At 35.5% G+C, this 19,164-nt stretch overlaps 1 protein-coding gene across 25 annotated transcripts in view; it reads left to right on the top strand.

Moving 5' to 3' along the window:
• Positions 1–19,164, top strand: part of Mctp (multiple C2 domain and transmembrane region protein) — a 1,033,178-nt gene that overhangs the window by 783,410 nt on the left and 230,604 nt on the right. For all 25 annotated transcript variants that reach the window (XM_067126836.1, XM_067126837.1, XM_067126839.1 and 22 more), the window contains one exon: positions 5,418–5,526. In XM_067126836.1, coding sequence (XP_066982937.1) covers positions 5,418–5,526 — 109 coding nt within the window. The remainder of the gene's footprint in view (positions 1–5,417; positions 5,527–19,164) is intronic.

A 19,164-nucleotide genomic window follows, 5' to 3' on the forward strand; every position in this document is an offset into this window, starting at 1 on the left:
ACATTATCTCAAAATTTATGAATTTTTACGTTGTTTAGTTTCAGTGTTAATTTATTGCCTAACTTTTCCATAAACTGGAATAATATATTATCTTCAAAATTTCATCTATTTCTGAGGACTGTAAAATACCTTTGTAATTTACTTGATCATGTTAACATTCAATACCTTTCTTTTCCATAAAGTAGCATAATACATTATCTAACTTCGAAAATTTCACATGTTGCTGATGACTGTAAAGGTCTTTGTAATTTGATTTTTAAAAACTTTACGTGAAGTAAGATTACATTAACGAAGCAAACGAGTCTCGAATTTGAGAAGAGGAAAGAAAGAACTTCGTTGGGAAAAAAATTAACTTTGAGAAGAAGGAAAGAAAGAAATACACGGAAAAAAAGAATTAATTTATCCTTCCTATAAGGAGGATACGGGAAGTGTTAGTGCAATGTCTCATAAAGTCTTTTAGAGCTCAGTTAATAGGTCTACCTCCTCTTTATATTAAGAATTAGCACCCTTTTATGGTGGCGGGTTCTACGGTAAGTGCAGCGCTTATATTGTCTGGGAGCATTACTGGCATTCCCCGTTCCGGGGTGGGAGGGGGGCGGTTTAGCTGCAACCCCTTTCATTCCTTTTACTCTACCTCCGTTCGTATTCAATTCCTTCCATCTGATTTTCCTCGACCCTCTCCTAACAAATGTTCCGTAGTGCAATTGCGATTTTTTTTTTTTTTTTTTTTTTTACCTGTCACACTTTTCAAACCCTCTTACTGTCAGTTTCCCTTTCAGCGCTGAATGACCTCGTAGGTCCCAGCGCTTGACCTTTGGTCTATTCGTTTATATTTATATAAAATAATAGAAGTAGTCAGAATATTATAGGGAATAAAGAACTTCGTATTTAAAAATGTTCAGATTACAACTGGGTCCTGCAATGAATAATTGCGAGGTTCAAAGGTAATGAAATGTGGGTGGAAATTCCCGTAGACTTTGTGAAGCCGTTGGGACCGTGAGAATTGTTGTTTTGAATACTTTTCAAAAGCACTTCATAATGGTTTTCGTTCTGTGAATAAATCTCACCTATCTGTGAGTACATCTGCACATGTAAGGTTTACTTTCGTGTCGTGTTTATTCTTAAGGGACTGTTGTGCAGACTTGGGTTACAAAAACGTATATAACTAACTGAAAATTTTATTGCAAGACACTTATTTCCACCCAGATTCTGCTCCTAACTGCTGAAGGCAGAATCTGCAATAAAAAAGAAAAAAAGGTATTTTAGTATGCGTCTGTAAAAACGGCTACTGCTTTAAAACTATTAGATATAAAGAGCTGAACGAAGTCTCGTTCAGTAGCTAAAGTGTGTGTCTACAATATCTGGAGAATGAGTTGCCATGGTAACGACGTATTCGATGCGAGATTCACTAAGGGTCGACTTTATTCAAAACTTTTCGTCAATATCTAACACCAGTCCTCTAAGTCAGGACCTCGAAAGACATCGCTAAGTATATATACATATGAATTCATTAATTTTTTTTTTTTTTAATAAGTGAGATCTCATCTTTCTGTATTCCTCTTTACCTTCTGTTACTTCCTAATGAGCACCATAGTCTCTGGAAGCTTGAATCTCAAGTCAGTGGCCCCTATGGTGGGCTTGTTCCATATGAATAGGGTTCATCTTCTAAATAATAATAATAATAATAATAATAATGTGTTTCCTTAGGTTAGGGCCCCGTAAAGATATCACTAATTATTCAAACAAGGAGTGTGGAATGTCATCATCCATATGATTAAGTACAACGCTTAATGATTGAAGCATTGAACTGGAAAACCGTGATTAGGGTACAATTGTGTTGTACAAGCTGGATACGGGATGAGAGGCCTTGCTGTTTATTATTTTACATTTGCGGAGCGATTTTCAAGTCTGTGGAAGTTTCAAGTACAGGAATTTCAATTTTAGCTCCACGCCTCCAACGCCGGCAAGGACATTTGATGGCAACGTTCTGTTAAAAACCCAATGCGCCTATTTTGACCTAAACACTTGAACTGTGCACTTGGTAGGTGCTGCTCTACAGCGGTGGTCGCTTTGTCCAACAATTTATAATTTGTAATTTGCACTTGCCCAGTATGTCTATTTCACTCTGGTATTTAAAAGTGGTATTTAAGAGATATATCCCAAAAGTAATTGGGCCGATTCTGAATGTTCTACAGATATATATGCGCCCTGTACTTACACACACACACTTGTTGGCCGTGTGGTTTAATGCGCGTCACTGTAGTCTTGAGTTCCTGTCTTCCGTGGTTCGAGCCCACGAGACGACGAACTTATTATCAACTAAAAATATTTCCCCTCGGGTAACATATATGAAAATATATTATTTCCGAGGTAAGAAATTGAATTGGATATTGAAAGACGTTTGTAGCTTAATGCTTATATATATACATATATATATATATATATATATATATATATATATATATATAAATATATATATATATATATATATATATATATACACACACATTATATATAAATATATATATATATACGTACATACATACATACATACATACATCTGAATCTTCACAGGAGACAGTTAGGCCTGAACTCTTCATATTGTCGTGAAACGAAAACTCGCGAGAAAGAAAACCCAACCTGCGAGACGTTTCCCACAAGATCGAAATCCCCGTGAATCTTCAAACTCTTGTAAAATGCCGGAGTTCCGAAGTGAGCCGAGGAAGCAAATATGTTCTTCTTTACATATCATGAATATTTGATGCGGAACAGCATAAAAGAATTGCCATGCACTCTGCACGTAGTATTTTCATCGTTTTATTTTTCAATGGCGTGTTACACTCCGGTGGACCACGAGAGATAATAGATTTAGAACCAAGAGTTTGTCAGTCCATTAGTTCATTCCTCATATATGTAATAAATATGTAATGACGTAGATATTAATACGTATTTGATGTTATAATAATAATAATAATATCAGTTATATGTAACAAATATGCAATGAAGTAAGTATTAATGTATTTGAAGTTACAACAATCATAATAATAAGGTCAGTTGCCATGGTTATATGTTATAGATATGTAATGAAGTAACTGTTGATATGTATTTGAAGTTATAATAATAATAATAATAATAATAATAAATGCAACAAATATGTAATGAAGTAACTGTTAATATGTATTTGAAGTTATAATAATCATTGCTATCAGTTGCAATGGTTGCATGTAATAAATATGTAATGAAGTAACTGTTAATTGTATTTGAATTTATAACAGTCATAATAATAATAATATCAGTTGCAATGGTTATACGATACAGATTAAATCATTTCTGTGTTGGACTGTGGAACAACAGGCTCCCTACTGAGGATGTCTTGCAATTGGAACTTCTTCAGAAGTTCAAGCGAAGATGCAATGATATTTTCCTTGCATTTTAACACACTTTTATGTATTAATTAATTAATTTTTTCTTTCTCTTTAATAGGAGCGATCTCCTCTTTATATATTTCCGTTTACCTTCTGCGACTTCTATATGAATAAGGTTCATCTTCGGCCCCTAGCTGCAACACTTTTCGTTCCTGTTACTGTGCCTCCTTTCATATTCTCTTCCTTCCATCTTACTTTCCACCCTCTCTTAACAATTGATTCATAGTGCAACTGCTTTGAGGTTTTCCTCTTGTTACACCTTTCAAACCTTTTTCACTGCCAGTTTCCGTTTCAGTGCTGAATGACCTCATAGGTCCCAGTGCTTGGACTCTGGTCTAAATTCTATATACAGTTCAATTCAATAATAATAATAATAATAATAATGGAAAGTATATATTACTTTCTGATTTAGGTTGAAAGGAATATGAAGGGATGAAAGTGGTTTGTAGTGCCTTAAAAAAAAATTCCTTTTCCAGTGACAGTGTATATCTTTTGGTTTCATTCTAAATGCCATTCTCTGTCTTCGTGGAATGCATTGCGTTGATGGAAACTCCTGTGTTTCCGAATTAAATTTATAAATGTGGTCGGCGATGCGTCTAGAACAAGGCGAAAAATCATTCCTAGTTTTATAATGTGTTGGTAACGTGGTTAGGACCACACACATATATATTTATTTATTTATATATGTTTGTTGATTATTGAAACTCATTGTTTTCTTACACTTACCATACATTATATTGAAATATATAGCCCTACCGTTTATATATATATATATATATATATATATATATATATAATATAATATATATATATATATATATATGATTAGCTAACATGACTGGCTGACTGACTGACTGTTTAATACCTTGAATGCCATTTATGTCAACAAATTTTCCAAAGAAAATTGGGAATGTCCGGTACTCCGCGCCATGCCATTATTGGATTTCGGTAGAGGAAGGGCCTCAGAATTTTGCATAGTTTTGAGAGAATGGAAAGAGATATTCACCCAAACGTTTTTGCTTCTGATTTCATCTGAATTTTTGCGTCATTTTGAAGGCTTTACGTCTGAATTTCACCTACATGATTTGGGATGAATTATTCAACGTGTTTTACATTGTTATACAAAAATACTCGGGGTAGCACGAATCTCGAAATGGAGAAAAATCCACAGTTTTGTATGAGTACAAATATGTATTAAAAAATAATTCTCTGCTGAGAGCTGGTTGCTATTAAATTTACTCATAGTAGCATGAATCTTGAAATGGAGAAACAAATCCACAATTGTGTATGGGTACATATATCTGAAAAATAAATCTAAATAGAGAGCTTTCGGGAATCTGTTCCATTCCCGAAGACTCTGTAGAGATTTATTTTCAAATGTATTTGTACCCATACACAGCTGTGGAGTTGTTTCTCTATTTTTGCTACTTTCGAGAGGCGGATGTTACTTTTAAATGGATCTATCGTCATCTCTTTATATTCCCTATCGTCTCGAACAGTAAATAAAAAATAATTGCGTTTGTTTTTCTTTTTATTTGACATTGGTAAATGTATTCAGTCGTTTTTCTTACTTGCTATGCTTGGATCATTATAATTACCCGTTATTCCCCGTAAGGGGGCAGTCCCATCGGTGCATCTCACGCGGTGCACTGTAGGCATTACTTAAGGTTCTTTATAGCGTTCATTCGGCCCCTAGCTGCAACACCCTTTCGTAGCAATCGTTTCATAGTGTAACTGTGAGGCTTCATCCTGTTACACCTTTCAAACCTTTCACTCTCAGTTTCCCTTTCAGCGCTGAAAGACCTCATCATTCCCAGCGCTGGGCATTTGGCCTAAATTCTATATTCCATTCCATTACCCCTTATTTACATACTGCGTCCATGATGACGACCCCATTAACAGAAAGTTTTAAGAATGCATTTGGTTTGTTTTTGAAATAGTTATTTGTTCATTGAATTATTGAATTATATTTCTGTTTCTCTCCCGTTCCAGGCGTGGGCAGCAGTCAGGAAAATGGTCACCAGAGTGGGTCCATGCGGAGGTCATTCTCCAAATCCGCCAGTGACCTCATTCACCGCACAAGATCCGTGTCTGGAGAAAGGTCAGTGGATACAAGGTCATGGTTCAGTCAAGTCTTGGAGACCTAATTTTTGAGTTTTTCCGTTATTCCTTAACTATGCTCTCCTTTGGAAGTTTCTTGAATTTCAGGTCAGTGGCTCCTATGGTGGGCTTGTTCCTCTGAATAATAATAATAATTGTACCCATAATCATAATCATAATCAAAGGAACGCTAGGCACGATCCCAAGATCCCTGAAAGGGACTCTGGAAAAACTAGATGCCGAAGTAGCTCCAGGACTCATGCAGAAGAGTGTGCTACTAGAAACAGCGCACATAGTGAGACAAGTGATGGACTCCTAAGGAGGCAGGATGCAACCAGGAACCCCACACTATAAAACCACCCAGTCGAATAGGATGACTGATTGACAACAAAAAATTATAATAATAATGTTAGCCTTTGACTGTATTCAACTTTGGAAATTTGATTCTATAGGCGGATTTCGTGAGATTGTTGATTGTACGTGCATGTAGTTTTACTAGTGTAAATGGTTCTACTCTTTGACTGATGAATAAGTCTCTCTGACCTGACAGTATACATAATTCTTATTTTAACCCGGATTAGCAACTGTGTTGTATGTAAAAGGTTATCGAGACTACAGTTATTATTTTTATTATTGTTATTATTATCGGTAGTATTATTATTGTTGTTGTTGGTAAAATAATAATAATAATATTAATAATAATAATAATGATAGTATTAATTATTATTATTAAAAAGAATGGCTATTATGCGAATTTATCTTATATGGTGTCTTTCTATCCTCCTTATGATTCGTTTTTCAGGGCTCAGCGATGTTAGTCAGTAACTGGCCGATATTCATGTTGGAAAAGGACGGTGTGCAGATATGGAAGTCTTTTTATTAAAATATCAATCGAAATCGTTCGTCTGGGTTCAGGTTCTATTCTAGGTACCGTCGACATGTTTCGACCAGCTCGTTGGTCATCCTCTGGACGTGGTTGCAGAAGGTCTGAAGAAACGAGTGCTTGGGTTGGTATTTATAGGGGTCTTGATCTACCAGAGCACCTCGTTTCTTCAGACCTTCTGCAACCATCAGAGGATGACCAACAGCTGGTCGAAACATGTCGACGGTACAAATGAACTGTGAAAGGCATTCTGATTGAATATTTTAATAAGACACCAATATTCCGCACACTCTTCAACATGAATCGACAGTACTGACTAACATCGCTATCGAAGCAATCCTCAGGAAAGGACCATAAGATAAATTCTGCTCTTCTAACCATCCTTTTTAATAAGACCCTAGAAAAGGGTCTACTCCTTCATATTATTATTATTATTATTGTGTGTTATTATGTGTTATTATTATTATTATTATTATTATTATTATTATTATTATTATTATTATAGGTAGCAGACCGTCTTTTAAACATGTTGTATTGAATATTGAAAGTGACAGCAGCGTCATTCAATTTGTCCAGAGTTTTCTCAATCTCACTGAAAACTGATTTCTCAGGGATTGAAGTAACCCGGAAAAATCAGTTATGAGAAAAACAGAGAAAACGTTTTACAAATTGAATGCAGCTGATGCAGCTGCTGTCGCCTTCAATACTACATATTATTATTATTATTATTATTATTATTATTATTATTATTATTATTATTGGCCTTCAGACTGATACGCCTGGCGGAAAATGAAACTATATAAGATTTTAGCAGAAATTGAATAATAATAATAATAATAATAATTATTATTATTATTATTATTATTATTATTACACCTTCAGACTGATACATTTCAGCAGAAATTGGATTATTATTATTATTATTATTATTATTATTATTATTATTATTATTATTATTACACCTTCAGACTGATACGTTTCAGCAGAAATTGAATTATTATTATTATTATTATTATTATTATTATTATTATTATTATTATTATTATTATTATTATTACACCTTCAGACTGATACGTTTCAGCAGAAATTGAATTATTATTATTATTATTTTATTATTATTATTATTATGTGTGTGTTATTATTATTATGTTATGTGTGTGTGTGTGTTATTAAATCGTGTACCAAATGCACAACTTAGATTTCAGAAGAAACATAATGAATAGGAAGGTAAGATACAACAAATGAAATATGTTCAAAAGGCTGAAATGGCTCTCCCATTGCCAGAAGGACTTGCCACAGGTCATATTCTAATTGGTTCAGGAAACCGGCAACTCTTCTTGGCGTTCTGAAATATTTGACATTTTATGAATATGAAGAGAAAAGGGTCCTTTTTTTCGGCGGTTAAGTACTCGAGTTCTTTCCACCTCAAAGATCATATTTTCATTCTCTTCAACTTTAAGATCTGAGAGGTTTGGGTACTTGGTTCTTGGAACGTCCTCTCTCTCTCTCTCTCTCTCTCTCTCTCTCTCTCTCTCTCTCTCTCTCTCTCTCTCTCTCTCTCTCTCTCTCTCTCTCGTGCCTTTGGTCTAAATTCTATATTCTATTCTGCTCAATAAAGTGCGTCTGGACAACAAAGGTTTTCTAAGCGGTATTAAAGGAAGGTAAATATTAAAACAAATCGATCACCAGACGCTCCTCATTGACGTAAGTGAAAATAAAGTGTGTATTCGCGGAACAATAAATAAATTTCAGCGTATATTGAGGATTTTAATCGCAAAATGAGTTTTGTATGCACAGTGACAAATAGTGTTACACTGAATTGCAGGGTAAACATAAAACATATACCGTGAATTATTAATATTGTATATTATTAAGGGTTTGAATCGCTAAGTGAGTTTTATGAGTTTTATATATATATATATAGTCACAGATATTGTTTTACGGAATTGTATGGTAAATATATACCATGAATTATTATTATTATTATTATTATTATTATTATTGTTATTATTATTATTATTATTATTATTATTCAGAAGATGAACCCTATACATACGGAACAAGCCCACCACAGTATAATAATGATACTGAACCTCCTTTCATATTCTCTTCTTTCCATCTTACTTTCCACACTCTCTTAACAATTGCTTAATGGTGAAACTGCGAGGTTTTCCTCCTGGTACACCTTTCAAACCTTCTTTTCACCCAGTTTCTCTTTCAACGCTGAATGACCTCGTAGGTGCCAGCGCTTGACCTTCAGCCTAAAATTTATAATCCAATCCAATTCAGTTCCGGCGTTGGCACTGGAAGGCATGTGCCTCTTTCAAAGGCATTAATAACAGTCGTAAACAGCCTGTCACCTTCCCAGGGGCGAGGTGTTTCTGAGACAATAAATTAGACAGCTGTTATATCCAGCAGACGAGGCCGGGAGAGCTTGGGTAGGGGAGGGTTGTTTCCACTTAGGAAAATGAGTTTTCGGGAACTGACGAATGAGAAAATGAGTTTTGGGAATTGGTGAATGAGAAAATGGGGTTTGGAGACTGATGAATGAGAGAATGAGTTTTGGGAACTGACGAATGAGAGAATTATTTTTGGGAATTGACTAATGAGAAAATGAGTTTTGGAAACTGAGAAATGAGGAAATGAGTTTTGGGAGCTGACGAATGAGAAAATGAGTTTTGGGAATTGATGAATGAGAAAACGAGTTTTGAGAACTGGCGATTGAGAGAACGGGTTTTTGGAACTCGCGGATGAGAAAATGAGTTTTGGGAACTGACGAATGAGAAAATGAGTTTTGGGAACTGGCGAATGATAAAATGAGATATGGGAACTAACGAATGAGAAAATGAGTTCTGGAAACTGATGAATGAGAAAATGAGTTTTGGGAACTGACCAGTGAGAATATGAGGTTTGGGAACTGATGAATGAGAAAATGAGTTTTGGGAACTGATGAATGAGAAAATGAGTTTTGGAGACTGATGAATGAGAGAAAGAGTTTTGGGAACTGACAAATGAGGAAATGAGTTTTGGGAACTGACAAACGAGGAAATGAGTTTTGGGAACTGGCGAGTGAGAAAATGGGTTTTGGGATTGACGAACGAGAAAACGAGTTTTGGGAACTGACGAACGAGAAAATGAGTTTTGGGAACTGACGAACGAGAAAATGAGTTTTGGAAACTGGCGGACAGAAAAATGAGTTTTGGGAACTGTCGAATGAGAAGGTGAGTTTTGGGAACCGACGAACGAGAAAATGAGTTTTGGGAACTAACGAACGAGAAAATGAGTTTTGGGAACTGACGAACGAGCAAATGAGTTTTGGGAACTGACGAATGAGAGAATGAGGTTTGGGAAGTGACGAATGAAAAAATAAGTTTTGGGAACCGGCAAATGAGAAGATGGGTCTTGGGAACTGACGAATGTCAATATGAGTTTTGGGAACTGACCAATGATAAAATGAGTTTTGGGACTAAACATAAAATGGATGATGTCTGGGAAAAGTCTAGATATGAACATGACGCACTGTAAAAACGATATATAAATTCGAGATTGTGAATAGCATGAAATGAAAGCGGGATTCGAAATAACGAGAGAAGAATTTTATTCCTTCTTTTATAAGTGCTGTAATAATTATATATGAAATTGATGTTGTGAATAACATGAAATAAAATCGAGATAGAAATAACGAAAGGAATATTATTCCTTTTTTAGAAAACGGGTTAAGCCATGTGGAAAAAGGCGCATCTTCGATCCTGTTCTCTCCAGTGACACGGTGCTATGAAACAGATTTTCATAAACTTCAACAAGGAAAAGGCTATTTTTCATTGTTTACGATTGTTAAATTTGTCATTTTTGTTTGTTTGTTAATGATGATGATGTTCGTAATACTCTGAACAATATGTTGCTGGAATAAACAGAAAAGCTGATTCAACTTGTTTAGTCTGAACTTCCAGATGTTCTATTAACTCAAGTCAGTGGCCCCTGCAGACTTGTTCCATATGAATAGGGTTCATCTGATGAATAATAATAATAAGAAGAAGAAGAAGAAGAATTTAGACACCAGTGGAGTAAATAGCAAAGTGTTGATTCTGGATTAATGTTGGTTTTCCAAACCTCATCAAAACATTGTGAGTGAGGTTGCCAAATTAGAAGGATTGTATGGACGTAATTTTTAATACATTACTCTCATTCAAATTCAACTCCTCACTTGAAATCTTGTTTTTGGATAGGTTGAAATGGTGAATTTCATGTGTAGTATTTATATAAAGAAGTTATTGTCATTTTTTTGTGATTCCATTTACGCCAAAATACAAAAATATTCTCATGTTAACTAATGTGATGCTCTCTCTCTCTCTCTCTCTCTCTCTCTCTCTCTCTAAGTTCAAGCACCTTGGCTTCTTTTAAATCAGTTGGTTGCTGTACATAAAATCCTGGAAGCGATTCACGGTGAATTTTATCTGAAAAAGAACAAATCTATATGTGGGTGAATTTTTACTTAAAACTCGTAAAATCCTTTCGAGTATGTATATTTACATTTCATGAGGAATCCTTTTCTCATCTTGAGGGAACGACACAAACAATTCTTTTAAATGTTTGCCAAGAAAAATAATAAGCAAACTTGAGTATATAGGTTTACAATCCACGAGGGAATATTTTTCTCATCTTGAGGGAAAGACGCGAACAGTTCTTTTAAATTTTTGCCAAGAAAAATAATGAGTAAACTTGACGTAGCAACTAAGGCCCAGGATGTCTGCGCAAAGAATATTCGAGAAACATGAGTCCAGGAAAATCTGCAGTAGTTGCTTTTGTTATTTAGCATACCTCACTTTGAAAGGTCACATTTACAGCAGCATATTTCAGAAGTTTGAAACAACTTCTGGCCTCGCAGGACTTTTTGACAGCATAATTTTTTCACTGGGCCCTTTTTTTTTTTTTTTTTTTTTTTTTTTTCTTTTCGTACGTGTATGCATCATGTGCCCACTGCTGCCGTCTGAATACGTGACGTGGTGTTATTCTCATTTGCGTGTTCCTTCTAAAATATAAGAATTGTAAATTTTATTGCTCCTCAAGAAACTTTTTAGGAAAAGAATTTTGCGATACAGAGAAAAAAAATATATAATGAAGAACAGTTATAGAGAATTTTCATAATACAAGACATAAAAAGAATTTTATAATGAACAGTTATAGAAATTTTTTTAATAACAATTATAGAGAATTTTATAATACAGGACAGAAAAGGAATTTCATAATAAAGAACAATTATAGAGAATTTTGTAATAAAAATTATAGAGAATTTTACAATACTGAACAGTTGCAGAGAATTTTATAATACAGAACAGAAAAGAATTTTATAATAATGAACAATTGTAGAGTAAATCATAGTTACCATTTTTTGTTCAAACCAAACTGAAAATTTAGTCTCTTTTAACAGTTTTCCAAAACGTTAGAAGTTTTTTAGCGTCGTATAGAAAATCAGTTTCTCGCTTCATTCATGATTCCTTACAGTGGCTTCGATGAATCCGGATTAGTTAGAATATTTTGGGAGTTATGCTCTTATATACATAATGCCCTGTCACAGTGTCCTTTAGCAAATAATCCTCTCTCTCTCTCTCTCTCTCTCTCTCTCTCTCTCTCTCTCTCTCTCTCTCTCCTCTCTCTCTGAAAAGAAAAAATGTGGAAAAATGCTTTAATTGACAAAATATAAAAGAAATAAATATAAGTACAAACAAATCCTTCCTCTCCACCCCTCTGTAGCTGAGAGCTGATAATCAGCTCAGTTGTCTGTGAAAATGGAGTTTAATTTGTATAAAACTGTTTTAATAATATCTGTTTCTAATCTCTCTCTTCTCTCTCTCTCTCTCTCTCTCTCTCTCTCTCTCTCTCTCTCTCTCTCTCTCTCTGGTAATTCAGTGGATGATATCATGTCATTTTGGATATTTCGGTTTTTGAATCTGCCTTTTTTGGAAAAAAAAAATCCTCAGTTATGTATGGGTCCAAATATATTCAAAAATATATCTATACAGAGAGCTTTCGGGAATCTGTTTGATTGAAAAGGGGAATCTGTTCGATTCCAGAAAGCTCTCAGTAGAGATTTATTTTTAAATATATATTTGTTTCTCCAAAACATTCTTGCATTTTCAACGCATGTGCCAGTCATTTCCATGTAGTTTCCAGGCTAACAAACTTGCCTAACTTTCGTGAGTGCCGCTATTCTCCCCACTTTTGATGCGATGGGATTAAGTCAATCGAGACCCCTCACAATTTGGTGAGGTGTGTTTATTTCGTGATGTATTCCTCTCGGCTTAAGAAAGGAAAAATTCTCCTCATTTTGGCATTTATCCCTTATCATGACATCACCTCCTGTGGCGACATTGTCCAAGTTATCAAAACTAAGAATGGTCTGCCTCGTAGGGGGTTAGGGCGATGCACTGTAGGCATTACTTCAGGTTCTTTGCAGCGCCCATTCCTTGGGCCCCTAGCTGCAACCACTTTCATTCCTTTTACTGTACCTCCGTTCATATCCTCTTTCTTATGCCTTTCTTTCTTAATGCGTCTGCTAGGTTTTCCTCCTGTTACACCTTTCAGACCTTACTGCTCTCAGTTTGGCTTTCGGTGCTGAAAGACCTCATAGGTCCTAGCGCTTGGACTTTGGCCTAAATTCCATGTTCCAAGAGTGGTCTGGTCGATGGCTGTTTCTTCCTTGTTACTCTCAGGCTGTGAAATCCTTTCTCTCCCCTCAGTTTGATTTGATTTGATTCCTGTGGCCATCATTCTCTTTTTATGGGGTTGGTCTGAGGCTTCCTAAGGGCTTTCCTGACCTCTCTCTGTCCACAAATCCACTTTATTGCCGACGCTGGACTGCCTGGTCTGACACTGGTTTTCTTGGCGTCCTGCCTCACTTTTATTGAGTACTGCAATTTTTATTCGTTTTAGAGACTCTTCGTGGTTGGAGTACTGAAAACAACGCGTTTCAAATTACACCACCAACACTGCAATTGCGTGCTGCTCGCGACAAGCGTAAGTGCGGGTGTGTCTCACAAACACAGTGGAAATATATATATGAGGTGTTAATACCGTCGGCAGTTTATCGCATATATATCACAAACAGGTTGACAACAAAGCAGTGATTCTGTATCAGTGCTGGGTAATCGTATGAAGAAGAGGTTAGAGCTATTGATGAAGTTGTTGACTTGTATTCAACCTGCTTGTGATGTGTGTGTGATAAGTTGCCGACGTGTGTTTATGATATACTGAGTTGTTGACTTGTATACAACCTGTTTGTGATGTGTGCAATAAGTAGCTGACGTGTGTTTATGACATAATAGTAAGTTGTTGACTTGTATTTAACCTGTTTGTGATGTGTGTGCCATAAGTTGCCGATATTTGTTTATGACATACCGTACTGTGGACACACTTAGGGTTTACCCACACAACAGTACTTTATTTCATAAACATGTCGCCACCTTATCGCATACACATCGCAAACAGGTTGAAAATATCTCAACGACTGTTAGTGGAGAACAATCTTTGTCCAAAGCTGGATAATCGTTTAAAGCACTGGTTAGAACTTCCAATAAGTCCGTGACTTGTATTCAACATGTTTGTGATGTGTGTGCAATAAGTTGTCGACATGTGTTGAAAACATGTTATATTGTAGCGTGGACTTACTGGAGAACAATCTCTGGCTAATACTAGATGATTGTCTGAAGCACTGGGTAGAACTTCCAATAAGTCCATGACTTGTATGCGACATGTTTGTGATTTTTGTGCAATAAGTCGCCGACGTGTGTTGAAGGCATGTTATATTGTCGTGTGGACGCACCCTGCCCTAACCCGTCATTGGGAAATAGATATTCAACTCCCCCCCCCCCCCAAAAGGGACATGTAGCCAGTAACGTTCTTTTATCTAACTGTTGTAGGAGTTATGCATCGCAATTGGCTGAGTATATTGGCACTGTCATCCCATTTATCCACAGGTAAATTCAGTTTTCTAATTTCTTAAGTTAGCCGTGAAAAAATGCTGTAAGCCAGTGGTAATTAATTAACGAAATAGAATAGTCATTCACTTCCAGAATATGATTCTGTTCATCTACGTTATATTATCTCTCTCTCTCTCTCTCTCTCTCTCTCTCTCTCTCTCTCTCTCTCTCTCTCTGTTTGTGTGTGGCGTATCTTATTAATTGCTTTAAATGCAAAGCCATATTTCTTTGCTTATCTCGAACTGGCATTAGCTTGGTTCGTGTGTTTTAATTATTTCTAAATATTTATCTGAACACTATACAAGTACATTATTGTTGCCACAACAGAAATAAATTCCGAGAGAACATTGGAACATATCTCACGCACAGAGCTATGCCAAGCGCTCAAATTCCCAGTAAAGGAGGATTGAAATAAATAACTTTGTGGTTAGTGGACGGCGGGATCTTCTGCATGAATTTTATGAGAAACATTAATGGTGGTACCTTTGTAAAGGTTTATTTGGGGTTGGTACCGGGAGCATTATTATTTAGCTCTTCCGGTTTTACCGGGTCGCGTTTAGTGGGATATATTACGGAACTTTTAAAATGACTTTCCGGGCTCGTGAAACTTGCGGGAATTGCATTTTTAACGAAAGCTTATTCATGCCCATATCCCGTTTATATGTATAATACCTTCACTGCTTTGTAAATATACGATATATAAATAACCTCCTTTTGTACAATACCTTTATTGCTTTGTCAGTAAATATACGATAAGTAAATAACCTCCTTTTGTATAATGTCTTTATTGCTTTGTAAATAAATATACGATATACGAATACCCTCCTTTTGTGTAATGCCTTTATTGCTTTTCAAATATATGGTATATAAATAACCTCCTTTTGTATCATGCCTTTATTGCTTTGTAAATATACGATATATAAATAACCTCCTTTTGTATAATGCCTTGGTTGCTTTTCAAATATACGATATATAAATAACCTCCTTTTGTATAATGCCTTTATTGCTTTTGTAAATATACGATATATAAATAATCTCTTGGTTAAATGCAACTCTTGGAAATGAGAAACAGAAGTTTTAATATAGCGGACTAATTTGAAAAACCTTTATTAAATAGAATGATGGCCTGAATATCAGCATACATTACGAAAGGCTATGGCAATTGCTTGCACTAAGCTCTCTTTTCGCTCAAGAATCGTAGAAATTTGTTTATTTTCTTTGTGCCCGAATGTGTGACAAGGAATAGGTTTGTCATGGCGTTTGACAACTGCTTCACTTTTCTCATTCTCAGGATATTGAAGGATCTGAATGACCCTTTATGATCTGAGTTGTAATTACGTTCATTCAGAAGCTACTTCTGTTGACAGTTTCAGAGTTTGTGCTGGGGATTTTCTAGAAGGAATAGGAACAATGTTGCTTGCGTGTGGCATTGTTAGTTAAAGAAAAATATATTCAGTCTGCAGTTCGAAGTCGCGGTGTGTGTTTTAAAACTCGAGTGATTTGGATTTCGAAGTTTCTGTATTTTCGTAGATCTGATTTTGTACACACGATTTTTCGATCGGTGACAGCTAGCCATTGCGTGCAGAATATGTCATCAGTGACCTTTGCAGTTCCTTACCAACAAGCCCCGTTGGGGGGTAGCGCCGTCAGTGCACTTCACGCTATGCACTGTAAGCAACGTCCCTTCCTTAGGCCCCCAGCTGCAACCCCTTTCATTCCTTTTACTGCACCTCCATTCATATTCTTTCTTCCACCCTCTTAGTGCAACTGCGAGGTTTTCCTCCTGTTACACCCCTCAAACTTTCTGTCAAGTTTGTCCTTCGGCCTGAATTGTCTTCTAATCTAATGTAATCAAGCCTTAATAAAGACATTACAGTTTTCCCAGTTACAAGAAGATAAAATCGTCATTGACTGGCTGGCTTTAGAGCAGGGAAACCAGTCACTAATAAAATGTGGTGTTTCTTAACTCAGGCTCTTCTTTTCCTGCCAAATTATTACTTTTAATCTGAAATTCCAGCATGTTTTACAAGGCACACGTTACTAAGCTTGATGTGTAGACACTATATAACCTGACGTGTAATTTCCTGAACACCAGCCAAGAAAAAAACGCACGTAGGCAAGTAGCTGATCAACCGAACCAGCAGCCTAGTTTGGTTGCTAAGGAGCGGTTGGATAGGAGGGGGCAAATATCGAGTTTTTCTATCGGGTCTCCGTGAGTAAATATTGAACAGTCCGTGGAGCGTCAGGCAATATATTTTAACAGCGTGACTCCTTCTAGTTAGGGTTGGAATCCGTTTAGACGGAAATCATCCAAGATGAATATTTCTCCTCCATTCATAACCCACGATTGGAAACTCTTTTTTGCCATTTTCCCCGTAGGGGATTTTTTCCGTCAGTGCACCTCATGCGATGCACTGTAGGCATTACTTAAGGCCCCTAGCTGCAGCCCCTTTCGTTCCTTTCACTATACCGCCTTTCTTATTCTCTTTCTTCCGTCTTACTTTCCTCAACCCTCTCCTCACAATTGATTTATAGTGCAACCACGAGGTTTTCTTCCTGTTACACCTTTCAGACTTTTACTGTCAGTTTCCGTTTCAGCGCTGGATGACCTCATCGGCCCCAGTGCTTGGCCTTTGGCCTAAATTCTATATTCAGTTCAGTTCAATCAATTCGTTCTTTTTGCCATATTGTAACATTCTTGGATTCTGACAGGCTGTTGATGTTGAGACCTTTAACCCTGTGATCTCTAGTGTAATAATAATAATAATAATAATAATAATAATAATTATAATAATAATAATAATAATAATAATAATAATAATAATAATAATAATAACCAAAACTAAGGACATAGGAAGGTAACGCATTCCATTGTAGTATTTATATGTAAATAAAAAAAATGGTGGTAAGAGCATGATATTAAAATGTACAATGATGAAGTGTGAATGGAAAAATCTTTAATGGCGAAGGTTAATATTTGTGATGCGTCTTCTTCTAAACACTGATAGGTCTTAATTAAATGAGTGAGTGTTTTTAGTGACTATAATCAAAAGAGTAAGTGTGTTTGTGACTATATTTAAAAGGGTGAGTATATGAAGAGACTATAGTCCACAGAATGAGTATGTATAGGGACTATAATCAGAAGAGAATGTTTAGTGACTTTATTTAAAATGGTGAGTGCCTACAATTAAAAGAGTGAGTATATTCAGTGACTATAATAGTGATTTTAGTTAAGATAGTGAATGTTTTTAGTGTCTATAATCGAAAGAATGAGAATGTATAGTGACTATAATGAAGAGAGTATGTTTAGTGACTATACCGAAAAGATTAAGTATGTTTAGTGACTATAATTAAGAGAATAAGTATGTTTAGTAACTGTAATTAAAGAGTGAAACGCTTTAAAAGGGATAATGGTAACCAGTAGTTTATGTTTCCAGGGAAACTGCGCAATATTCAGGAAAGCGTGAAGACGTAATATTATTAATTATTATTATGTGAGTTTTCGATACCAGGCAATTAAAAAACATTGTGAGCCTAGTGACCTGATATAAAGAAAAGGTGCCTTTGAAGTCAGTCCAGATTTTTTCTCCCGTTCATGTTTTATCTGTTGCCCTGGGGAGCTAGGTTCGTTAAACGCATTTTTACAAAGGTGATGATTATCTTTAAACTTGATGAAGTGTACTTAAGATGATTGACAGAGCGGGGCAGTGACGTGGAAATATATTATTTCATGATTTTTTTATTTAACAATCTATTCTATTAGTTGCGGCAAAACGGTTGGGACTGAGAAGGGAACAGATGAAATTAAGGTTATATTTTTACGGTAATGTTAAACTTTCTCCAGACAAAGTTGAAGTAGATAGATACCAAGAATTGACAAGGCGTTGCTCCCATGGTTTGGTTATAATGCAATGATTCTCAAACTGGGTGTCATCAGTGCAAAACAGTGCCTTGTAGGGGTGCTGCAAGGTTGTGCAGTAATTTTGTCTTGGCTAGATCCTGTCGGTGAACATTTGTAAAAGACGAAAAAGTTTGCAGAAGTCTTGATATAATTATTACTTCAGTGTGTCTACTCTAGTATAACACATATATATATATATATATATATATTATATATATATATATATATATATATATATATATATATATATATATATATGTATATATATATAGTATGGCGTTGATTTTTTGAGTATGGATGATAATTTTATTCATTAAATAAGAAGTTAATAATTCATGCGATATGGTGGGATGGTGAAGGGAGGGGTGCCACGGTAATGATTACATTAGTTAGGGTGCCATCACTCAAAAATGATGCATCAGGAAACACGATGCTTTCCAAATGAAGAACAACATTGCCGCTTCCTGCGAAGAGGTTTTAGTTTTGGTAATGTGAATCTGCTAGTGCCCTTTTCTGAACCGAACTGCTTTCGTGGAAATTTCAGGTGGTTTTTGTAATTTCTGACCCTACTGAAAATCTTTCCTTTTACCAGTTCTGGACCACATTTGCCAGATCTGATTTACAGTCTGAAATTTTGGTATAATTTTTTTTACACAGTATTACGTATTAAGGAAATGCTGTGTTTACAAGTCTGGTACTACAATTTTTCCTCTAGTAATGACCGATTCATTCATTGAGACTTTATATAATACGTGCATAAATATACACACACATCTATATGTATATATGTAGAGTGTATATATATATATATATTTATATTATATATATACAGTATATATATATATATATATATATATATATATATATATATATATGTAT

This window comes from Macrobrachium rosenbergii, chromosome 25 (genome assembly GCF_040412425.1).
Source record: "Macrobrachium rosenbergii isolate ZJJX-2024 chromosome 25, ASM4041242v1, whole genome shotgun sequence".
Lineage (NCBI taxonomy): Eukaryota > Metazoa > Arthropoda > Malacostraca > Decapoda > Palaemonidae > Macrobrachium > Macrobrachium rosenbergii.